Genomic DNA, 23265 nt, shown 5'->3' with positions numbered 1-23265 from the left:
AATGTGGCAATTTCGGTGTTCTAAAATTCCATTGTGTTCAGGTGTGTGGGGTGGAGTGGTGTGATGACTTATACCATGATTGCTTAGAAAAGTACGAAGACCAATGTATTCACCACCATTATCTGTGTACAAGATTTTTATTTGTTGTTTATGGAAATTTTCAACAAGTGATTTAAATTTGGGAAATATGACTTGTACATCAGATTTGCATTTCATTGGATAGAGCCAAATATAACGAGTGAAGTGATCAACAAACATGCAATAGTAGCAGGGACCATCAATAGATGAAATGGGCGAAGTCCATACATCTGAAAAATTTATTTCTAATGGATAAGACGATATAAGAGTGGATTCATGGAAAGGAAGTTTGTGACTTTTACTAATTTGGCATGAGTTACAATCAGATTGTTGGAATTTATGTGTGCCTAAAGAAAAATGTTGGGAAATAAATTTGAAAATAGAGGATGAGGGGTGTCCAAGCCTATGGTGTCATGATGTGGATGATTCCTTGCGAACAGTGTGAATAGAGGGTGCGGGGGCGGGCCAGGGATAGAGCCCACGACACATGAGTCTTTATGGGTTGTTTGACCAGTCTTTAAGTCCTTCACATAAAAAAATGTGGCAAAAAGAGAACAACTGAGTTAGTTTGTTTGATAAGTTGGGAGACAAAAATGATTTGTTGTTTCTTGGAGGGAACACACAAAACATTAGACAAGGATAAATCATTAATTAAAAGTGTTCCAGAGTGAGAGATGTTTAAACCTGAATCGTTGCCCATAAGCAGTGAGTCAGGACCCGTGTAGGGATGATGAATTTCCATATTTGCAAGGTCATTTGTTATGTGATGTGTTGCTCTACTATCAACCAAATAATCAGTTTGTGGGAGAGCAGCAGTTGCAGTGTTGACTTGGGGCGAGTCCCGAGGAGGTGGCGGGATACCAGGATGTTGTTGTCTGAAGGTGCGACACTGGGATAGAACATGTCCTTTGACTTACACCACTGACATTTTCCGAGGAAGGGTTTGCGAGTTCCAGGGCGCGGTTTGATGTTGTTGTAATTAGGTCTCGCCTGAGCATTCAAGGCAGTGAGTGGGGCATGGGTCTACTGCTGAAGAACAACGATTGAGAGTTCCTGGGTGAGAAGCTTCTCAAGAAATTCATCAATGGTAATTGGGTTATCCCTAACATTCACTCCGTCAATGACAACGCGATAGTCGTCGTCGAGGCCGCGCAAGATATAATCAGTCATGTCTTCAATGAAGACAGGTGATCCAAGCGAGGCAAGGAGATCGCCTGTTTGCTTTAGGGAATGCATATAAGTGGTGATGGATTGAGTACTTTTGGATGTTTTCCGGAGACGCTCCTTTAGTTGCTTGAGATGGCTGCGGGAAGCCTTGGCATATGTGTTTTTGAGGAGGGTTCAAAGATTGTGCGAGGTCTTTGTCTGGGACACTAGGGAGGCGACCTCATTTGAGTGGGTGTTAAGGAGGGAGCCATAGATGAGGCGATCATGTCGTCGCCATGTTTGATAGGCGGGATTGGTTGTTGTCATTGGAGTTGTGGCAGTTTTGGTGGTCATTTTGGGCGGCGCCGGTAACGATCCATTTAGGTATTGGAGGAGGTCATAGCCATCAAGGAAAGCTTCAACTTGGAGTTGCCAATTAAGGTAATTGGTGGGAAGAAGTTTGGTTACAATGCCAACAGTGATGCGGGCGAGTGGTTTGGATGGTTCATAGGGGTTGGTGATTGAGGTATAGTTGTCGTTGGCCATGGCGGCGAGGGTGGCAGTTGGGGTTAGGAACGGCGTCCTGATTTAGAGGGGAGGGCTGGACCGTTTCAGCTTTGATACCATATAAGAAACTGAAAGAAAAGAATTGTGTAAATAATTCATACTTTAGTCATTAGTTACTATCATGTATATATACAACCTAAGTAAACCTAAATGGAGTGAGTCAGACTAACAACTTTCCTACAAACTCTCCACTAATTAGATGAGTGAATAATTTGTCAATATCAGATTTACAAATCATAATAACTAAAGGAAATTAAATTCTAATTATTATTATAATTGATAAAATTTACGATCCATATTCTTAATTCCTAATCTTGTTTGACAATTTTTTCGGGTCTCCGGCCTTGGATTGATTATTTTATAACCCCGTTTATCTGGTTTTCTAAACCTTCTTTACAACCAACAAACTTGTAAGAAATAATTATATCATTTTTGTTTTTGTGATAATATTGTTTCCTCACTCCAAATCCAACTTTTTCACCATAATCAATCCAAAATTTTCAAGCATCTTCAATGCTATCAAAAATCATTTTTAACTTTGGTTTCCAATCTTCTTGCATTTTCTTCACACAAAAATTATGCATTTGCGGTTTATAAAAATTATGCAGTTTACACACAACAATAGATATACTAAAATTTATAAATAAAAAAATCAAACAAACTATAATACATTTTAATAAACCATGAACATATTATTTTAATGTTAAAAATACATTATAACGATATAATATATAAGCAATGAATAAATATCTTTTATTAATTCATAATTAGAAAAATAGAATGAATAGAAATTAACCTTATTCAATCAATAACAATGGTGAAGCCACTATTTTTTGTTGATAAAGAATGGTGAAGTCAAATCTCTTAAAAAAAAAATTAATAAATTTTTACTTTGTTGGTAGTGATGAATGTAGAGATTTTAAAAGTTAAAATTTTAAAAAAAATGGACTTGGGAAAAGATAGAAACTTAAGAAATAAAAATATAAATAGTTCAGATGAAAATCTTGTATATTATTCTCTTTCTTAATAAATATATTTTTTAATTAATTATTCCTTATAATCCAATTCCATATTCCCATATATTATTCTTAAAATTAACTCCAGCCATTATTACTAGTTTTCCCTTATATGATTCATGATTAACAATTCAATACTTAATTTTCATAATTTTTGTTCGAAATGTTCCCACAAAACAACTGAGATTATCAAACTTAACATCACTAAAACCTCTTCAAAGACAATACTACCAGTTTCCTGCTGTGAAAATGACTAGCAACTGTCATTATGCCTCAAATAAATTAAGTAGTTGATTGTTATTAGATGCAACATGAAAAACAAAGTCAACAATTTACTCCATCCTTTTATAACTTTCTGAGTAGTGTCCCCTTGTATGTGTATGTGTAAAGCCACGTGTCTCCATATACATTTATTTGTCTGTATACGCATTTGATTCACTCATAAGCCCATGCTCCAACCTGCAACCAAATTCAATGAGTACAATATACAAGAAAATATGTAAGAAAATTCGCTTTCACAAACAACAACTGTCAAAATACTAATGGCAGTTAATGTGGCAATACTCTAGCGGTTGAAGTTATTAAATGTGTGTCTAAATTGGTGGTAAGTTGCAATCCAACCATACAACCGACCTAATTATCTTGAAACTATTTCCTTCATTCTTAAATTTGAGCCATCTATAAAAATGTGTGAGACCACCTAGGGATCATCATTCTATCTTGCTTTCAGTTCCTCTATTTCTCAATCTAGCTTTAATGGAGTTTTCTCATTTGTCCATCTTTATAGCACTCAGTGTAAGCAATACTTTCCCAACTATATTCTAGCATCTGCCTAATATTTTTCTCACTTTATTCTTCAACTTTTACTTCCTTATTTTCATAAATAAATCCTTAAATATATCTTGTATTTCAGCTCGCACTTGTTGTAGCAACCAATGCTGTTTTACCTCCTGAATTGTATTGGAAGTCCAAACTTCCAACAACTCAAATGCCAAAAGCCATCACAGATCTCCTGAACCCAACTGGTTAGTACACACGACTTCGAATCTTGACTGAAACAATCATTATCGAACTTTACTATATGATTTGGCATGTGAAAACTATATATGAATATATGCAGATTGGACAGAAGAGAAAAGCACATCGGTAGCTGTTGGAAAAGGTGGTGTCAATGTTGATGCAGGAAAACCAAAACCAGGTGGAACCGCAGTTAACGTAGGAAAAGGTGGAGTCCATGTTAATAATGGAAAAGGAAAACCTTCAGGTGGAACAGCGGTTAACGTTGGAAAAGGCGGTGTCAATGTTAACACAGGAAAAGGAAGAGGAAAACCAGTTCGTGTTGCAGTTGGAAAACGTTCTCCATTTGATTACATTTATGCTGCAACTGAAACACAGTTACATGATGAACCTAATGTAGCACTTTTCTTCTTAGAAAAGAATTTGCATTATGGCACAAAGTTGAACTTGCAATTCACAAAAACAACCTCAAACAACGAAGCAAAGTTCTTAACTAAACAAGTTGCTGATTCCATCCCCTTTTCATCCAACAAAGTAGAAAGCATCCTTAATAGGTTCTCAATCAAAAAAGGCTCAGAGGAAGCTGAAATTGTGAAGAACACGATAAACGAGTGCGAAGAAAACGGTATCAAAGGAGAAGAAAAGCTATGTGTAAAATCATTGGAATCCATGGTTGATTTCACTACTTCGAAACTTGGAAACGATGTTGAAGCTGTTTCAACAGAAGTGAAAAACGAAAGTAGTGAGTTACAGCAATATGTAATAGCTAAAGGAGTGAAGAGATTGGGAGAGAAGAACAAAGCTGTGGTGTGTCACAAAGAGAATTACCCTTATGCAGTTTTCTACTGTCATAAAACAGACACAACTAAAGTTTACTCGGTGCCATTGGAAGGTGTTGATGGAAATAGAGTTAAAGCTGTAGCTGTTTGTCACACTGATACATCACAATGGAATCCTAAACATTTGGCTTTTCAAGTGCTTAATGTTCAACCTGGAACTGTTCCTGTTTGTCACTTCCTTCCACAGGATCATGTTGTTTGGGTTTCCAAGTGATTAAAACAGTAACAGTTTCATCCATATAGGGTTATCCTTGAATAATAAATTACACAATATAGAAACTACTTTAATGGTTAAAATAATGAGAGATGCATTATGCAAACAGTGTTTAATTATGTTATATGGTTACAAGTTTGTGTATGTCCATGATGTATTATAATGTATGAACAATAGGTTTCTTGTGCTTATCATGTAAAGCACAATATGTAATGCTTTATGCAGTAATGAGACTTCTCTCATTTGCATTAATTTGATGAAATCTCAATGTTATAAAAAAATTATTTTATCACTTTCAAATTGTTATATTCTATCATTGTAAAAGAAAAATTTTACTATATATTTATAATGATTATTATTTAATTTAATATTGTAATAGTTAAGAAAAATAATTTAGGCAATTTACCATACTTGTTAAGTTAGACGAACAATGATAATACATTATTTTTATGGTAAATATATTTTTGGTATACTTAAATTTTTAATTCTATTTTTACAAAGACCAAAAATAACAACATCTAAGATGACATCAACCTACCTAATTTTTGAAATTGTTCAGCCCCAAAATATCTATAAAAAAAAAAGTTAAAATGCTCTACCGAATTAAAGCTTTAAGGGATGCTTTGTGTCATATCTTATTTTTGTCCTCCCCAAATCTTTTCATTTATTTTTCTCGTTTCATTTGGATTTTTTCATTCATTGCATTTTTTCAATAAAGTCTATATCAAAGTGAAAGTGAAAAAATCATGTTTAAAAGAATAGAAAATTCATTGATTTATTTCACTCATTATTTTATTTTTCATGACACTTCTTGCATCATAAAATACAAAAAATCTTCAATTCATCATCATTCCATTTTCTTACACCATATTAATAAGTCATTATCTCATTACATCCTAAATCCATTTGTCATGTCCATATCACAAATTAAAGTCTTTGTTTTAACTCAAATTTCCATTGTCACCATTATTATTTTGATTCATCAATAAACATATCATTTCGTTTCATCATCACATACATTGTATTAGCCATTGTTGGAACAAGATTTATTCATTTCTTTAAAAAGTTTTGATGATAACAAAATATTTAAATAACAATAGGATTTAATGGTTATTCTAATATGCAAGATCAAAAGACATTAACCTTGATATAAATCAAGTTAATCACTCAGAAAATCATTAAAAGGAAACAAACTTGTTCTTATCTGAAGGATCAGAACCAAGCTTTCAGACTCTGAAGAGTCTACTCAAGTCTTTCAGATGACCAACTTTATTCAAAGATCAACAATGTTCTAAAGACTAGAGCAATTTGAAGCAAACAGACTCTGTCATAAGGAATAACTCTGCAACTTCTGAACAAGAGTCATTAGCAGTTCTGAATATTTTGCTTCAAAGGATTATTGTCTACATTAAGTCATCAACTCTGAAAGTGTTCATCCAGACTAGTTCTGATCATGAATCTGATGAAGACAAGCTCAAAACTTGTGTACTCTAGACTCTGAAGTCTCATTCCAAACAAGACATACTTTAGCTTCTGATCATGCTTTAAATAATTCTATAAAAGTATATGATTCAGAAAGCTAAGTATAAGGATAACAATGACTCTAAGCAAGCTTCAACAAATGTCTATAAGAAGTCTCAGGTCAGAAGTTATCTAAAGAAGATCTTGTGACAATCACTACAACAGACAAGACCTTAGACAGCGCTTTTTTTAGCCTTAGACAGCGCTTTAAAGCGCTGTCTAAACCTCCGCTGCTAAAGGTTTAGACAGCGCTTTTTTAAATCTTAAAAGCGCTGTCTAAGCCCCCCCCCCCCCCCCCCCCTTAGACAGCGCTTTGGCCAAAAGCGCTTTATAAGACCCTCTTATTTTAAATTTTTTAGGTATACCTTAGACAGCGCTTTTGAAAAGAGTTGTCTAAGCCCCACCCCCTTAGACAGCGCTTTGGCCAAAAGCTCTTTCTAAGACCCTCCTATTTTAATTTTTTTAGGTATACCTTAGACAGCGCTTTTCAAAAAGCGTTGTCTAAGCCCCCCCCCCCCCCCCTTAGACAGCGCTTTTGCCTAAAGCGCTTTCTAATCCCCCCCTTAGACAGCGCTTTTTACAAAAGCGTTGTCTAAGGTATACGAAAATTTTTGAAGCTTTTGTTTTAAACCACATTTTTTCCAGGTTTATAAACCAGAATTTCTACCTGTTTTCAACCAGATTTTGACAGACAATTATCACATTTTATATATGCCATTTTGGCCTTTTTTCTACCAATTTTTGGCTAACAAATATATATATATACCAATTCAAACCAATTTTGCCTTAAATGTATCAAAATATATACAAATTTATGTACACATTTACAAGTCATAACATATACTACAAATGTACACATTAATTACACAAATTTATGAACAAACATTGAGCTCTATCATGAATTGACACCACTCCTCTTTGATTTCGTCCACTTGATCCTTTGTATAAAATGCACACTTGAATTCATCAAAGTACTACATAATAATATAACATATTTTGAATTAATTCCAACTATTTAATTATATGAGATATGTGTAAATATAAAAATAACTCATAAGTTAGAAATACATACATCGGTGGGAATCTTTAATCGGCCCAAAGCAAGAGTATCTCGCATAAAGTAAACCGGATTAACACCTCTTTTGAAACATAAAGTAAACCGGATTAACATAAAGTAAACATCATTAACATAAAGGGATAATAATCAAATAAACCAAATTAGATAACCCCATCAATACCTGACTATGACTATAGGCACCCGTTGCTCTCCCAGGAATCTGATCCACAATCTGCCAAGCTCGTTCTATTGAATCAGCACTGCAATATGTCAAAGGTCAACTTCAACGTAATTTATAAAGACTATCAGAATATTAAAACCAATGTTATCGAACGCAGATCACAGAAAATGGCCATCTGTTCAAATTCCGCTGCACTAGTGTTATAGAGCTACTATAGTCGCTATTTGACAACACTATGCACTAACAAAAGTAAGAGTATCATGGAAAAATAGTGATTCGTTCAAATTCCATTACTTAGACATTAATCAAAACCTACAACTTAAAATCATCAGTAACAAAAGCAAATTTACTTTGCTTCAAAGGATAGACTACAACACCGTAAAAATGGATTAGAAATCTGATATTCATTAACATATTCAAATTCAATTTTGATGTTGTGGATAGACAATTCAATCACTAATATATTTTCCATCCACAAAACCGCTAAGATTACTGTTCCGCTATGTTTTATTTTATCCTAATACCTGAACAAACCCTGAGTTTCACTTTTGTCCAAAAGAGCTGGATAGTCACATAATGCAAGAACCTGGCAGAGATGAGATTGTAGAATAATCAGTACTCAATTCATATCAAATTAGCTGCATTCACCATACAGAATTATAAAAAACAAACCTCTCGGAAAAAAGTTATTGGCTGCTGGCCAAGAGACTGAGGATTTCCAATGTTGCAGTAAATTATCTAATTTCAGATAAAAGAAAAGTGAGAGGAGAGGAAACAAAACAAATGTAGAAAACCCAAAGAGTTCATCAACTCCCGAGGATATAAAGTTGAAAAGGAGAAATACCTCATCAAAAGAATGAGCGTCTGGATTGGCCAGCAAATGTTTTTGCAAATTCTGCAGCATTAAGGCATTGTATGTTAGATAAATATTATAAACTTCAAACAGCAAAGACAATTTCAATATTCGAGCTATACAGTCTTAGAAGAGCACTGTGGCAAGTGTTCTTAGTTAATTTGTCAAGTAAAATATATAAAATGTTTCTATCAGAAAAATCTGTCTGAAACAGAAATACCTTCTCAATGAAACTTGATTTCACTAACACAATATACAGGAAAATCACAGTACCTGAGCAAGTGTAACAATCTCTCCTCGAACAGCATACTGACATTTCAGAACCTAAGCAAGAAAAAAACCAATGTTTCAAACAAGCAAGTAACCGAAGATTAAATATCGATGTCAGTAAAGTGAAGCAGTTATTCTGATCCAAAAAAATTTCACAAATTAAGAAAATTTTCTTGTTGATATAAGAAAAACTCAGTTAAATAGCCTAAGAAGTGCAGGTCCATGCTTAGATAGATTAAAGTTGAGTTTAACAGAATCACTACATTTTCAGCTTCAACAAATTCTATCAATATGATTTCACTATGATTTATTGTAAGTCGCCGTCAATCCAAATATACACTAAACCATCAAACTATTAGACAAAGAACCAATTATGGCCGCGACAAAACCGCATCGAAAGATGCCTATACCCATACTGTTATTCACTTTTTTTATGATAAAGAACAAATTATGGTTAATTCTCATCGCAGCGACCGCAACACCCGGACGTGTACAGACCGAAATAGCAATAACTTTTTTTAAAAGCTTGCTTTTACCACAAATGATTTCACTGATTCCATCATAGTACAAAAAAAACACAAAGCAAAAAGCACTGAATTAAGCATAACACTACAGAAATCAGAAATCAGCTATTAATCAATCCTCAGTCACATAACCAAACAGAAATCAAATTCAAAACTCAGATCATTACAATATCAAGCAACCCTTAAAACCCCCAAAAATCCAATCAAAATATAACCCTTATCAAAAACATCACCCCACAACAAAAATTAATTTCCATGCAGAGACGCAAACAATTTAATAAACTAAGAAAAAAATAAAACAAACCCAAAACCCTTAGAAACATCAAAAGACACACGATCAAAAACCGAAATAAACAAAAACATCATTAAAAAAAAAGAAAAATATAAACCTGTGGGTTGATATTTTGAGCGGTAACAGGAAAAGGGGAAGAAGAATTGGAAGCCATGGAAGAAAAAGCAGTGGAAGACGATGATGGAAAGGGAATAGGATTGATAGGATGGTGATGTTGAGAAGTAAGGAGTGAACGGCAACGAAGTGGGACCCACTCTCGGACCGGGAAACGCTTGGGTAACAGAACCGGTGAACTCAACGAGGTCGAGAGCTTTTTCTTGAATCCACGGAAGTTCCTCTTCTACTTCAACCTCAACAACTTCATCTTGTCTAGATTGTTTAGGGTTATTGTTACTGGAAGGGTTTTTCGATGATGACGCTGAAGCAACGGTTGAGATTGAAGTAGGTGATGATAAGAGTGGTTTTGGGTGGAGTGTAGGGAAAAAGAAGGGTTGAGATTGAAAAGGGGTTAGGGATGGGTTTTTGTTTGGGAGAGAGAGAAAATGGGAAGTGAGAGAAGAAGTGAAAGCCATTGGAATGGGTTTTTTTTTTAATTGAAAGACTTTAAACAGCGCTTTCTCAAAAGCGCTGACTAAGGTCTATATTTAAAAGCGCTTTCTAAAAGCGCTGTCTAAGGGGGGGTCTTAGACAGCGCTTTCTAAAAGCGCTGTCTAAGACCCCCCCTTAGACAGCACTTTCATTATTTTTTTAGAACATTTTCCGTGTTTTATTTTTATTTTAACCTTAGACAGCGCTTTCTTTTAAAAGCGCTGTCTAAGATGCGCTGTTAAAAAACCTTTTTGGCGTAGTGAATGGTACTCTACTTTAGGTCTAATCAGCATAAAATTATGTTTTCAGGATCTTATCTATCCAACTGCTCTGAACTCTACTCTGCTCCTCTAAACGTCTTTATGTTAACTGAGTTTCTAACTCACTTTATTGTATACCAGCTAAAGACCTTCAACAGTTACTTGTATCATTGGTAGTTTCAATCTTCAACGGATCTATTCTTAGCATATATTTAACTAAGAAGGTTGAAAACATTCATAGTTGCTCAAGAAGAAAATTTGTACATGGAGAGAAGAAGAATGAAAACCTCATTCTTCTACACTCAAGAGAAAATAATTCATATTTTGATCAAGAGTGTAAATCTTTGTGTATCTGGTTATCTAAGAAGCACACATATTAACATAAGGTTAATACCAGACTCTTTTGTTAAGAGAATCTGAAGACTCTAGCGGTTGTGCTCAGAGTAAGTCTCTTTCTGTTAGATTGAGCAAAGAAGTCTTTTATTGGGTGCTTGCGCATTGAAGTCTCATGCTTGCGAACAGAGCAGAAAGTCTTGAACGAGTTGTTCAGGCATTGAAGTCTCATGCTTAAGGACAGAGCAAGGAAGTCTCAATCATTGTGATTAAGCATTGAAGTTTCATGTTTGCAGGAAGTGCAGGAAGTTTTGAACGAGTTGTTTAGGCATTAAAGTCTCATGCTTGAGGGTGGAGCGGGAAGTCTCTTTCTAGATTAATTGAGCAGGAAGTCTTGAGTTGTTGGCTTAAGAAATTATAATCAATCTGATTATAGTTAAAAGCTATTGTGCTGCAAGAGGACTGGACTACTCTCAATTGAAAGGAACCAAGATATATTGTGTGTCTATTTATTTACTTCTACATTTACATTCTGTTGTGCAAATAAACTCTAAAGTCAAACTCTGATCTGATTCAGCCTCTTACTTGTATAAGAAAAAGAAGTAAACTTCTCACTATTGTTACTCACTATGTTATCCAATTTTGTATGTGGTTCAGAATCTGATGCTCTAGAATCAGAAGTGAAAATATATTTTTTAGGCATACACTATTCAACCCCCCCCCCCCTTGTGTATTTTTCTCACCTTCAGCCATGAATAAAGTTCAATTTAAGGAAATTTAAAAAAGTTTTGAATTTGAGCTAAGTTGCATCCATAATATTCACCATCATCTTCATGACCAAATCATAATAGCCATGTCATTATCATCATTTAATCAATCAAGAGAAAAGCAATTTTATTCCTTCTAAATAACCACATCATATCATCATTCCCTCATTACCACATACAAGTGAGAATTGAGCAGAAAAGTAAATCAACATAGCATCCAATTACATTCAACATTATATGTCATCACATAGCCATAAATAAATAAAACTAACTAAAATCAAAATAAATAAAAATTCAAAAGTGAGTAAATTGTTATAAGATAGTTTCATTACATTGAAGCCTTACATACATAACATCACCATATCATACCGGGGTTGAATTTGAAATAAAATTGAAAAAGAGTTAACTTGAATTCAAACAGAATCTATTACACGAGTTATATATGAGCAGAATTACTTCATCAACATCATTTTATTCCATTAACAACATTATCATACACATGTATCCATTACACATGAAAAATAAAATGGAATTGAAATGAAAACCGAATTCAAATTGAAATGAAATAAAAAGTTATTTCATTACATGAGATGAAAAATACGAATCACGTGAAACAAGTTACAGCAACCATGACCATATCATCCAAACATCCCATACATCATACTCCCTCGCACTTTTTACATCAGTGTCATATTTTTCTCATCTTCAACGCGTTTTCACCCTCCTCAGTCACATAATCCCCACTGCTCGCACACCTACACATATCCCTTAAGTTCCCTACACGAGTTCTATCGAGCCCTCAATTATCCTATATAAACAACCATGCATCCACTCTCTATATACACCAGAAAATCTCTAGCAAAACTCTGCATAAAATCCATCCAACCCACATCACCTTAGAGCTCGTTTTCAGAAAGCCTTGAAGAGCTTCACCTTGAAGCTCCCCAAGCTTTGATCTACCCGAAATTCTGGTAAGCAGATATCAGATGTCCTAAGAGATATCGAGACACTGATATTTGACCAATACACAATAACAAGATAACTTACATACAGGGGAACATAAAATAACATAACATACAAAGTTGTTAACCAGTTCGGTGTACAACAACACCTATATCTGGGGGATACCTAGCCAGGGAGGCAATTCAATAAATAGTATCAGTTTGTAGATCTTCTAAAAACTATCTCCAGTTTACAATCTACACCTTAATCATTACCCGTGTGTAACTTCTACCTAAGACATTCTAGGTGTGAGACCCTTCTTACTTCCCTTTTAATCACAACAGTGAAAATTCAAACAGTTACACAAGATTCTGAAGTCACACTTAACTGACACACAATCACTCAATGCTTAAAAGCTTATGAGTGCTTGACAACCCTTACAACTCAAACGAAACATACCTACTCATATCAAGATGATATTAGAGAGGTTCACAATTAACAAGAACACTCAAACCCTAATACCACACTAACTCCTTCTATTCTTCATCCTTCAATTAGGTTTGAGGCATTTTATATATATCCAAAGAATGAACTGGATTTGGGCCTGGTACATGCAGAGAAACAAATGCACAACATTAGGTTACCAATCAAAAGTTTCCTAAAATGTCTCAACATTTAGAAAACATAATAAGTTTAAAATCAATTAGAATCTCTGATTCCTCACCCATGGACGCCACATGGGATTTACTTAATATTCCTAAAATATTATGTAATCAGTTAAACACTCAAACGCTACCAAGAGTAAAACATGTTTCATATAGGATATTGAATCCACATGTTAGGACATCTTGTTCAACATGTTGCAACTAAGTTAGTTTTACCAAAATTACTGCCAATCATAAATATAAAGAATTAACAATCTCCCCCTTTGGAAAAGTTTGGCTAAAACAACCAAATACCCCTTGCACACCAGCACCACATTCCAGATTACAAATAGAACTACATAGGTTTGAAAAACAGATCAAACACACACATCACAGAGGTAATCAAGCAATCACACCAGACAGAGTTTGTACTCCCCATGTTTCACATAACCAGGACTCCCCCTCAAGGGATTATCCATAGCAAACAAGACTTGTCCAAGTACACACATCTTAGGCATAAGCAGCAAAAAAAAACTTATCACAACAACAATAACTCAGACAAGTTGATGTTAGAATAATATGTTTGACATCACAACACAACAGTCAGTTAGAACAGGAACTTCTTCTTAAGCACGGCCTGGCAGTCAGTGGTTAGTGGTCAGAACTCACAAACCTCTAACAATACTCCCACTTTTTAGCCAAAATATAATAAAGGTAAACATCTAACCAAACCAGATAAAACCATACTCATAAAGTTAATAATCACACACAAGGGGGCACCTAAGGGTGCATAATATCCTGGTCACAGACCACAAAACATAACCAAAATAAAAAAACAAGACTACAATCAGATATCTTCCTGACTATCTGAGTCAACAGTTGCATACTCTTATCCTTCATCTTCTTTCTCTTCATCAGCATCATCCTCACCAGCATAGTCCTCAACATCAGTTCCTTCATTTCCATCATCATCGTGTTCAGCTTCCTTCTTCTCTTCTGCCATCATAGCCTTCATCAATGTCTCAAGTTTGATCTTTGTTGTAGTGCTAGATCTGATGGAATCCTCCAACTCTTTACAAGTATCCTTCAGCTAAGCAATAACACTCTTCTTGGAGGTGGCAGGGCCAGGTACCTGAGAAGATGTTATGACAATATATGGGGCATGTGTTCCAGCAAAGAGTTTGTAGTGGAGTGATAAGGGAGAATCATTTTTATTTACACTGTCAATAGGAAGCAAAATACCAGGATGTTGGTTAAAAATGATTCCATAGATGGGGATGGAAAGCACATGGGCATTTTTACAGCAGTAGAGAAGGCATGCTTCAACACTTGTTCAAAGATGTATTTCCCAAAGTCAAACACTTTTCTTGTTCCAACAGCATAAATAAATTTCCCAAGACCAGTAGAGATGGTTGAGGTGTGATTAGTGGGCACCCAGTTGGAAGTCCCAATCCTATGAAGGATAGCATATTTGACACTCAACTTTCCAGCAGATAGCTTCTATTTGTTTGGCCAATGTCTAACCTGCTTGACAATTATCTCTTTGCACACCTGGTCATCTGTAACCTCTAGCTCAGCCTGAGGTTCTTCTATTCTTCCTAGAAATATATTGATCACAGCTGGAGAGAATGTCACAATATTTCCTCTCACATACACCTTTCCATAGTTAGAACTCTTCACAGCATCACACCCATCAGGAATAGTCACCATAAACTCCTTGACTAAGTTTTCATAGCAAGGGCCAAATTGTGTGACAGTCTTCATCAACCTAGTAGCTTCTATAAGATCTATGACCTTTTTACATTTAAGGGCATCCTTACCCAATTCCCTTTCCAGGGCTACCCCCCTCTGAATGACATATTTCCACCTTTCAGCATTCTTCACATAATGTAAAGAAACATTGTCCAGTAGAGCCTTAGGCATAGCAACATGAGGCTTCTTGTTAGCAGATCTTTTTACAGGTGTGATGTCCTGGACATCCTTTTCGAAATCAAACTCAAATTCACTATAAGAGACAACTTTCCTCTTTCTAGTAGGGGTGACAACTTTACTCCATGATCTAGTAGGACCAACAGGAGATTTTCCTATGGAGATTCTAGAAGGAGTGCCTTTCAAACCACCAAATTTTCTCTTCATTTCCCTGGAGGAAGAATCTTCAAACACCACTACCTTTCCTTTACGTCTCTGCAGTCTCTTGGCTATACTAGGAGTTACAATATTGGTGAGGGGTTCTTCATCAGAAGTTAGTTCATCAACATGACCAGCTTTCTTTTTACTTCTTCTCTCACGAGCAACAAGTTCATGAACGCTTTCCTCAGCTTTTTCACTAGAATCATCGTCAGAGCTAGATTCTTTTGCCAAAGATGTTTGAACATCTGGCAAAACATATGAGTTTACTTCCTTCAAAACAGATGTAACGAACTTCCTAAGTTCCTTATCAATGGCACTCCCTTCCGCTTTCGTTGGATTCTCAGTGTCGTCAACATGCATACTAGGGTTTCTTATCTCAAGCCCTTTAGACCTAGATTCTTCTCCAATAACAATTTTATCTTTACTGGGAATTATAGGTTCAGAAGAATTACCAGAAGTCTTGACATTTTCAGACACAAAAGGTGTATTCTTCTGAGGAGGTGGATAAACCGTGGATAAATGTGCAACATCCAAGACCAGATCCTCCATGTTGATCATTTAAAATGGTTCATTTGCCCTAACAGTTGGGGAGGATAATCCACTAGTTTCAGTTGGGACATGCATGTGTGTGGGTGAATATTGTTGAGACATTTTAGTTGACACTTGAAGCATATGGAATAGGGAAATACTCTAGAGAGAGAGGGGGGGAGCACAGATGTCTGGGGAGGAATGAGGCGTTTGGAAGGAATGGGTAGCATATTTTTGTCCAAAAGGATACACAATGAGGTAAAGGGTTTAAGTAAGTGTGTCTAAAGTAATGATGAGAGTTAAACTCTTAGTTGACACACTTAAATAGTTGTAATTGCTATAAATGCTCATTAACACAAATCCCAAGTTTTCCTCTTAGTTTTTCAAATTGAATTGCATCCAAGGCTTTGGTAAAAATGTTTGCAAGTTGGTGTAAGTTCCATAAAGTTAACGAAAACCATACATAAGACTACTACAAATAATCAAGAAGGAAATTGGACGGCTAATCTAGGAGAGACACCTCAAAAAGTATGTTAAGGACTACACTTCTCGAGGGTTAGGCAAACCTAGCTCCCGCGAGCGAGATGACGCAAGGAGCCCCAGATCGAGCAGAGAAAAAAAGTCATCCACAGCGGAGGAAAACAAAGTTGTGTGTCACACGCATAATATTATTGCAAGAGGGTTCGTTGGGGTAGGGAGACTGGCTCTATTGGCAGAAGGTATGCTCGCTAGGTATTGAATGTAGAAGAACTCTCTAAGGTGTTAGATAAAGGCAAACCAAAGGTGCCCGAGAGCGAAATTTCCTTCTCGAAGAAGGATGCAACTGACATCCACCCGCACAATGATGATCGCATGGTCATCATCGGTACTTATGTTGGATGTGAGATCAGAAGATTCCTCATAAATCAAGGAAGCTCCGTAGATATCCTCTACCGAGACGCGTATGAGAGACTCTGTCTCGACCCAGATGACTTAAATCCCTTGAAGGGATCACTAGTTGGATTCTGTGGAGAGCAAGTGCAAGTGAAAAACTACATAACATTGAGGACCACCTTTGAGACGCATGAACCGACGAAGGAGATTAAGGCCAGATATCTGGTTATTGACGCCCCCTCTTCTTACAATATGATTATAGAGTGTCTGACTTTTAATTAGTTGGGTATCGTCATGTCCACTTTGTATTTGTGCATGAAATACGTACTCTCTGATGAGCGGGTAAGAGTTATCCAAGAAGATCAAACAATCGTTTGGAAGTGTTACATAGAGAGCCTCAAACTGAAAAAGGGTAAAGACCCTTGCCACGAACACCATGAAGCTTGGTTTGGGAATAAAACCTCTAAAAGAAGCTCATATATGCGAAGAGACTCCCATCGGATTAGCGAGGAGATTGAAGATTAAAAGCTTAGAAAGAAGTAAGTTTTATTGATACCCTTAACAAATGAGCATGATAAAAGAATATTTAAAATATATATCAAAATATAGATATAATCCTTCGAAACTTCTTTTTCCAATATACTCACCCAAAAAATATCAATTTGCTAACATACAGGTGAATTTTTTTGGTTTGGGTTTGATATCAGTAAGGACGGAGCCACCCAATATTTTGATAACTTATTAAAAATAGGTATTATAAATAAATTTTCTTGTCGAATATAAAATTTAAATACATATATGATGCGAAATGTGAACTAAGTATTCGTATCTCGTTCAATTGGTTAATCACATTTTTCCAACCCTAATGGTAACCTCAAATGAGATTATCTCTATATAAATCTTCCCTCAGCAGAGTAAAAGGGAAATTAACTCTTTTATGATCAAGAATTAGCATTAATGTTGTATTAACTTTTGAAGTACCTAGTAGTTTTTATTTTAAAAAAATACCCTCTAGCTTTAATTTATGCCATTTTTGTTAACTACTATTATTTTTAGATATGTTAACCGTTATTGTTGACCGAATGGTAAATAAGTTATTTGGAAACATAAAAGTCCTGGGATCAAATTTCATTGATGTTTTTTTTTCCTTCTATTTTTAGGATAACAATATGTAATTTAAATTTATTTTTTTATATATTTGACCCCTCAACAATTTCAGTGTATATCTATGTTGAATCTCTCTAACAAGCACCAATATCCCAAATACTTAATGGCAATTAATGTGGCAAACCACCGGCAGTTGAGTTTATTAAATGTGTCTCAAAATTAGTACTAGTCAGTTGCAATCCAACCATACAACCGACCTTAATTATCTTGAAACTATTTCCTTCATTCAAATATTTTGGCCATCTATAAAAATATGTGAGACCACCTAGGGATCATCAATCTATCTTGCTTTCAGTTTCTCTATCTCTTTGCAGCTTTAACTTCATTTGTCTTAGATTTCAGTTTCTCTATCTCTTTGCAGCTTTAACTTCATTTGTGTTAGATTTCAATTTTGTTAGAATATTCTAATTCATATGTATATTGTCAAGTTTTATATTTTTAATTTTATATATATATATATATATATATATATATATATATATATATATATATATATATATATATATATATATATATATAATAGTAAAAAAAAGTTAATATTTTATATGTTATAAAAATTGACTAAGATTATATTTTTTTATTATATATTTTGGAAAATAAATTCATGATTATTTGATTTATTATCAAAATATCCATTTGAATTTTATTAATCATTTTCATGTATTATAAAACAAAAACCAATGTTTTTAGAATGTTCAAAAAATCTCTCATTTATTATATCATTATTTCATGCATATATTACATCATAATTTACTACTCCCTCCGTTTTTTATTATAAGTCATTTTTTATTTTTCACACGTACTAAGAAATGTAATAGTTGTAGTATGAAAAAGAGAAATTATGAAGGGTTTTACAAAATTATCCTTCATTAATTGTATTGAAAAGATAGATTGACATAATTGAAATGAGAAAGAATAATAAATATTTAAGAATATAATAGGAAAAATAACATTAATGAATCATTGATATTATAAAACGACTTATATTTGGTACACAATATTTTTCCAAAGTGACTTATAATAAAAAACGGAGGTAGTATTTATTAAATAAGTTTTTAGAAGACATTCACACTCTTTAAATAATTCTTAAACTATTCTTTCTAAAACATATAGATAAACTTCATTTCATTCACAAATGACACCACCAATCATTCACAAAAACTAAGCAAAAACTCTCTTCACTTTTCTTCAAGTCATTTCTTTCTTTCTTTATTGAATTTTATTTTAGATAAACTCTTATGTTTGTTATTTATTTAATTCTATTGCATTTGTATTCTTATGTTTGTTACTTCATTTATTTAGTACCTTAATTATCATCATTTTGCATGGAAACTCCATTGATTCAAAATCAAGAGTTTAAAGTGTTTTTGAACTTCCATGAGCAAAAGCGATTAAATATGAATTAATTTTTATTTATTTAATTTTCTTTGCATTATTATTTTTCTGTATTTAATTTGTATCTAATCACCACCATTTTGCATGGAAACTCCATTCATTCAAAATCAAGAATTTAAAGTATTCTTGAATCTCCATGAGCAAAAGTGATTTAAATGAGATTTAATTTTTCATTTTTTCGTAACTTAGTTTTTAATTCTGAGTATTCTTATGAATGCAATGTACTTCTTAGTTAAAAATGTTCTAATGAAACAATGCAAACTTTTGAATTCAAATGGCCATTTCCAAGTTAAATATGAAATTAATTGAAACATGTATTTTAGATGAATTCTAAAACAAGTTTGAATGAGATGAATGAAATGGAAACCAATGGGCCAATGGAATGCCTTGACCAAATAGATAATGAAATTGAATCAATGGGACTAGAAAGCTTGAACTTTTACACATTAATGAAACAAAGAATGACATGAGAATGGAATGAAACTTAGATCATATGATGACCATGAAAATCAATGGATTAAATGTGACTTGGATTAAACGAGACCAATGAGAACATGCAATCAGTGAATGGAATATGAATGAAATATTAATGCAGGCATATCTTAGACCAATCATATAACACCATGAACTAGGGTTTTAACTAGGTCAAAGATCAAAATGCCAAGCAACAACCAAGAACCTGAAACCAAGAAGTGAGTAGCCAACACAAGTAGTGCACCAATGTCATGAACCACAATTAGGATTTTCACCACCTCGGAGCAAGTCACAAGATTCACAAACCTCTCAGATCAAGAACTAGGGTTTGGGCATGAATGAACCTCAAGATGCAACTTTCAAGGCCTCAAGCACCTAGCAACTAGGGTTTTGCACCTTGAACCATATAATAAGCTATCCACTTTAATTGTAGCATTGCAACTCCTAGACTTGATCCTCAAGCAAACCCTAGCTCCTTGTTAAGTATAATCAGTCTCAAACTTTTGAATCTATGATTATGCTAGTGCACTAGATGATATGGATGTCCATGAATGTAAATGAATCTCAAATCCAAAAGATTAGATAAAAATGAAAAGGGGAGGGTAAATTTTGGGGTATAACACTTATAAAGTGGGGGTAATGTTCTCTCTATGAGTCAAATTTGAAGTGTTGAATTAGGTTCAAGCACAATTCTTAACACAGATAATTTGTTGAAATTATAATAACATATCGCGACCAATAAAGATAATATAGTAGTATGGTTTAATTGTTGAAATGAGTACCCAAAGAAGGGTAATGAGAAGATGTAACACGTATACAGAGTTGAAGAAGAACTGCTTCCCCTACCAAGAATAAGGTATTACATAAGCAAGTAGAAGACTTTTATCCTCTTATCAAAAAAAAAACTGATAGTATAACACGTGTAGAGGATAGGGAAGAGGAGTATAGAGTTAAAATTGAAAAGGTTTGGTTCTCAATGACAAAGAAACAAAAATTGGATTGGAGTCATGGTTTATTATATTCAAATCCAAAAATAAAGTTGTGATCTTAAATAAATCATTGATTCGAAGAATGAAAAAACATAAAATGAAATTATCCAAATCTAATAACTATTTTTTAATCACGAGTTGGTCATTGGGATCTTGGATTTGAATCACCATTTCTAATTTTTGAATTCACCTTTATTTTTTAATCATGTGTTTATCTTTAAATGCGGAATCAAATCATGGTAAAACTTACAAAATATTAATTGAAAACCCATGTTAAAAGATTTGACTGAAAATTAATAATATAGTGTTCGATTCATATAATTTCTTTTAAAGCATGATGTATTATTTCCTTTTTCTATAATAAAGATAGCACACTCTTTTTTCAAATGAGCCATTTCATAAATCTCATGCTCCCTTCATTTATATATATATATATATATATATATATATATATATATATATATATATATATATATATATATATATATATATATATATATATATATATATATATATATATATATATATATATATATATAATTGTAGTGTTCGATGAGTGTCCTTTTTTTCTTGAATATTGAGGATTCAATAGCAAGATTGAAAAGGAGGGAATATAAGCTTTAGGATTAAGTTTTAAGTTTTTACAGGTTACACAATTGAGTTAACTTTTTCATTTTTCTCATGACACTCTTTACGACAGCAAAAGAAAACTCTCATGACATTTTGGTATTTACGGCCATATATGTGACCAAACCATGAACAACCTCTTACCAATATTATGTCACATATAGTTGAGACAGTGGAAGTTGAATTAATAACTTGGTTGATACTTTGTGATAAAACTCAATTTTAATAATTAGATACCATTATTCTCTACATTATATAAAGGCTGCAAGCATGCACCTTTCTTTTTCATTCCATCTCAACTTCTTCTCGTCATCATTTCTTCTTTAGAATTTCAGCTTCATTGATCCAATATGAAGTTTCATTTCTTTCACATTATTATTTTCCTCGTGGTGAGTTGCTCACAACTCCATAAACTCAACCACTTTCATTTCTTCAAAAAGTTGTTGTGATATTCTATGTCTTTATTTTTGCTTGTAAAAAAATGATTACTAATGTTAATATATTCTCAAATGCATGCAGCTTGTGATAGTGACAACTAATGGTGAAGAAACATTGCCACCTCAACTTTACTGGAAGTCCATGCTTCCCAACACTCCAATGCCAAAAGCCATAACTAATCTGCTTCACCCTAGTAAGTACCATACACTAAAATTGTTTATGGATCAAAGTAAAAATTTCTATCACACATTTTAATTTTTTTCAATTTATTGTTTCTATGTGAAGGTGGATATTGGAGTGAAGAGAAAGCAACATGGGTGGATGTAGGCAAGGGTGGTGTAGATGTTGGAGTGAGAAAGGGCGACAATGAAGGAAGTGGAAGTGATGTGAATGTTGGAGTTGGACATTCTGATTCTCCATTTGATTACCTTTATGCTGCAAGTGAGACTCAATTACATGATAAACCAAGTGTAGCACTCTTCTTTTTGGAAAAGGACTTGCACCATGGAACAAAATTGAACTTGCAATTCACCAAGACCACTTCGAATAATGAAGCTAAATTCTTGCCTAAACGAGTTGCTAATTCGATACCCTTTTCATCAAACAAGGTCGAATACATACTCAACAAACTAAACATCAAAAAAGGGTCAAAGGATGCTCAGATTGTGAAGAACACAATCAGTGAGTGTGAAGAACATGGTATCAAAGGAGAGGAAAAGAGTTGTGTAACATCATTAGAGTCTATGGTTGATTTCACTGCTTCTAAACTTGGGAAAAATGTTGAGGCTGTTTCAACACAAGTGAACAAAGAAAGTGAGTTTCAAGAATATACAATAGCACAAGAAGTGAAGAAGTTGGGAGAGAAGAACAAAGCTGTTGTGTGTCACAAAGAGAATTACCCTTATGCAGTGTTTTACTGTCATAAAACAGATACAACTAAAGTTTACTCAGTGCCATTGGAAGGTGTTGATGGAAATAGAGTTAAAGCTGTTGCTGTTTGTCACACTGATACATCACAATGGAATCCTAAACATTTGGCCTTTCAAGTGCTTAAAGTTCAACCTGGAACTGTTCCTGTTTGTCACTTCCTTCCACAGGATCATGTTGTTTGGGTTTCCAAGTAGAAACAGACAAATCCCATCGGTGACATTGAAGAATATTTATGTGGGTTTAACAGAATAAAATGAATTATGAAATTTATTCTAGTACTTTATAACTACTGCTTTGTTTTACTTCCACTGTTTTAGGTTTGTCATATTTGCTATGCTGTATTGTTACAAGTATGATCTTTGTATCTGCTCTAATGTATTATTACATGTGTACTAAATATGATATAGTGGAGCTTTATCATTTGGGTGAAAATCATCTTAAGAATTTCATATTGACTAAAAATGTTTAGTTAAACTTGTTTTATTTTATGCTAAACAATCTTATCTCAAGATGTCAATATATCCAAAACAACTCAAGTGATCAATAAAAAAAAATAAACTTCTTCCACTGACTTTTGCATCTGGATACATTACCAAATAAGAATT

At 34.0% G+C, this 23265-nt stretch overlaps 2 protein-coding genes across 3 annotated transcripts; one reads left to right on the top strand and one right to left on the bottom strand.

Moving 5' to 3' along the window:
• The first annotated feature begins 3399 nt into the window (after positions 1-3399).
• Positions 3400-23092, top strand: LOC127092181 (BURP domain protein RD22). Of its 2 annotated transcripts, XM_051031008.1 has the most exons (4): positions 3400-3602; positions 3721-3832; positions 3928-4716; positions 22694-23092. In XM_051031008.1, the coding sequence occupies exons 1-4, from the start codon at positions 3564-3566 to the stop codon at positions 22852-22854; spliced, it is 1101 nt and encodes a 366-aa protein (XP_050886965.1). In that variant the 5' UTR covers positions 3400-3563; the 3' UTR covers positions 22855-23092. The 2 variants fall into 2 exon arrangements, with proteins under 2 accessions (XP_050886965.1, XP_050886966.1); XM_051031009.1 differs by lacking the exons at positions 3400-3602; positions 3721-3832; positions 3928-4716 and adding exons at positions 21550-21681; positions 21812-21923 and having other exon boundaries at positions 22016-23092.
• On the bottom strand, positions 7158-9806 carry LOC127092182 (alanine aminotransferase 1, mitochondrial). The gene is made up of 8 exons (XM_051031010.1): positions 9673-9806; positions 8763-8813; positions 8481-8531; positions 8309-8374; positions 8161-8222; positions 7637-7715; positions 7471-7537; positions 7158-7372 (listed from the first exon to the last, which is right to left on the bottom strand). The coding sequence occupies exons 1-7, from the start codon at positions 9727-9729 to the stop codon at positions 7529-7531; spliced, it is 375 nt and encodes a 124-aa protein (XP_050886967.1). The 5' UTR covers positions 9730-9806; the 3' UTR covers positions 7158-7372; positions 7471-7528.
• Positions 23093-23265: the final 173 nt, after the last annotated feature.

The sequence above is a fragment of the Lathyrus oleraceus genome, chromosome 6 (assembly GCF_024323335.1).
Source record: "Lathyrus oleraceus cultivar Zhongwan6 chromosome 6, CAAS_Psat_ZW6_1.0, whole genome shotgun sequence".
In the NCBI taxonomy this organism is placed as follows: domain Eukaryota; kingdom Viridiplantae; phylum Streptophyta; class Magnoliopsida; order Fabales; family Fabaceae; genus Lathyrus; species Lathyrus oleraceus.
Note: the sequence above shows the minus strand (reverse complement) of the source record. Positions and strands in the feature narration are given on the sequence as shown.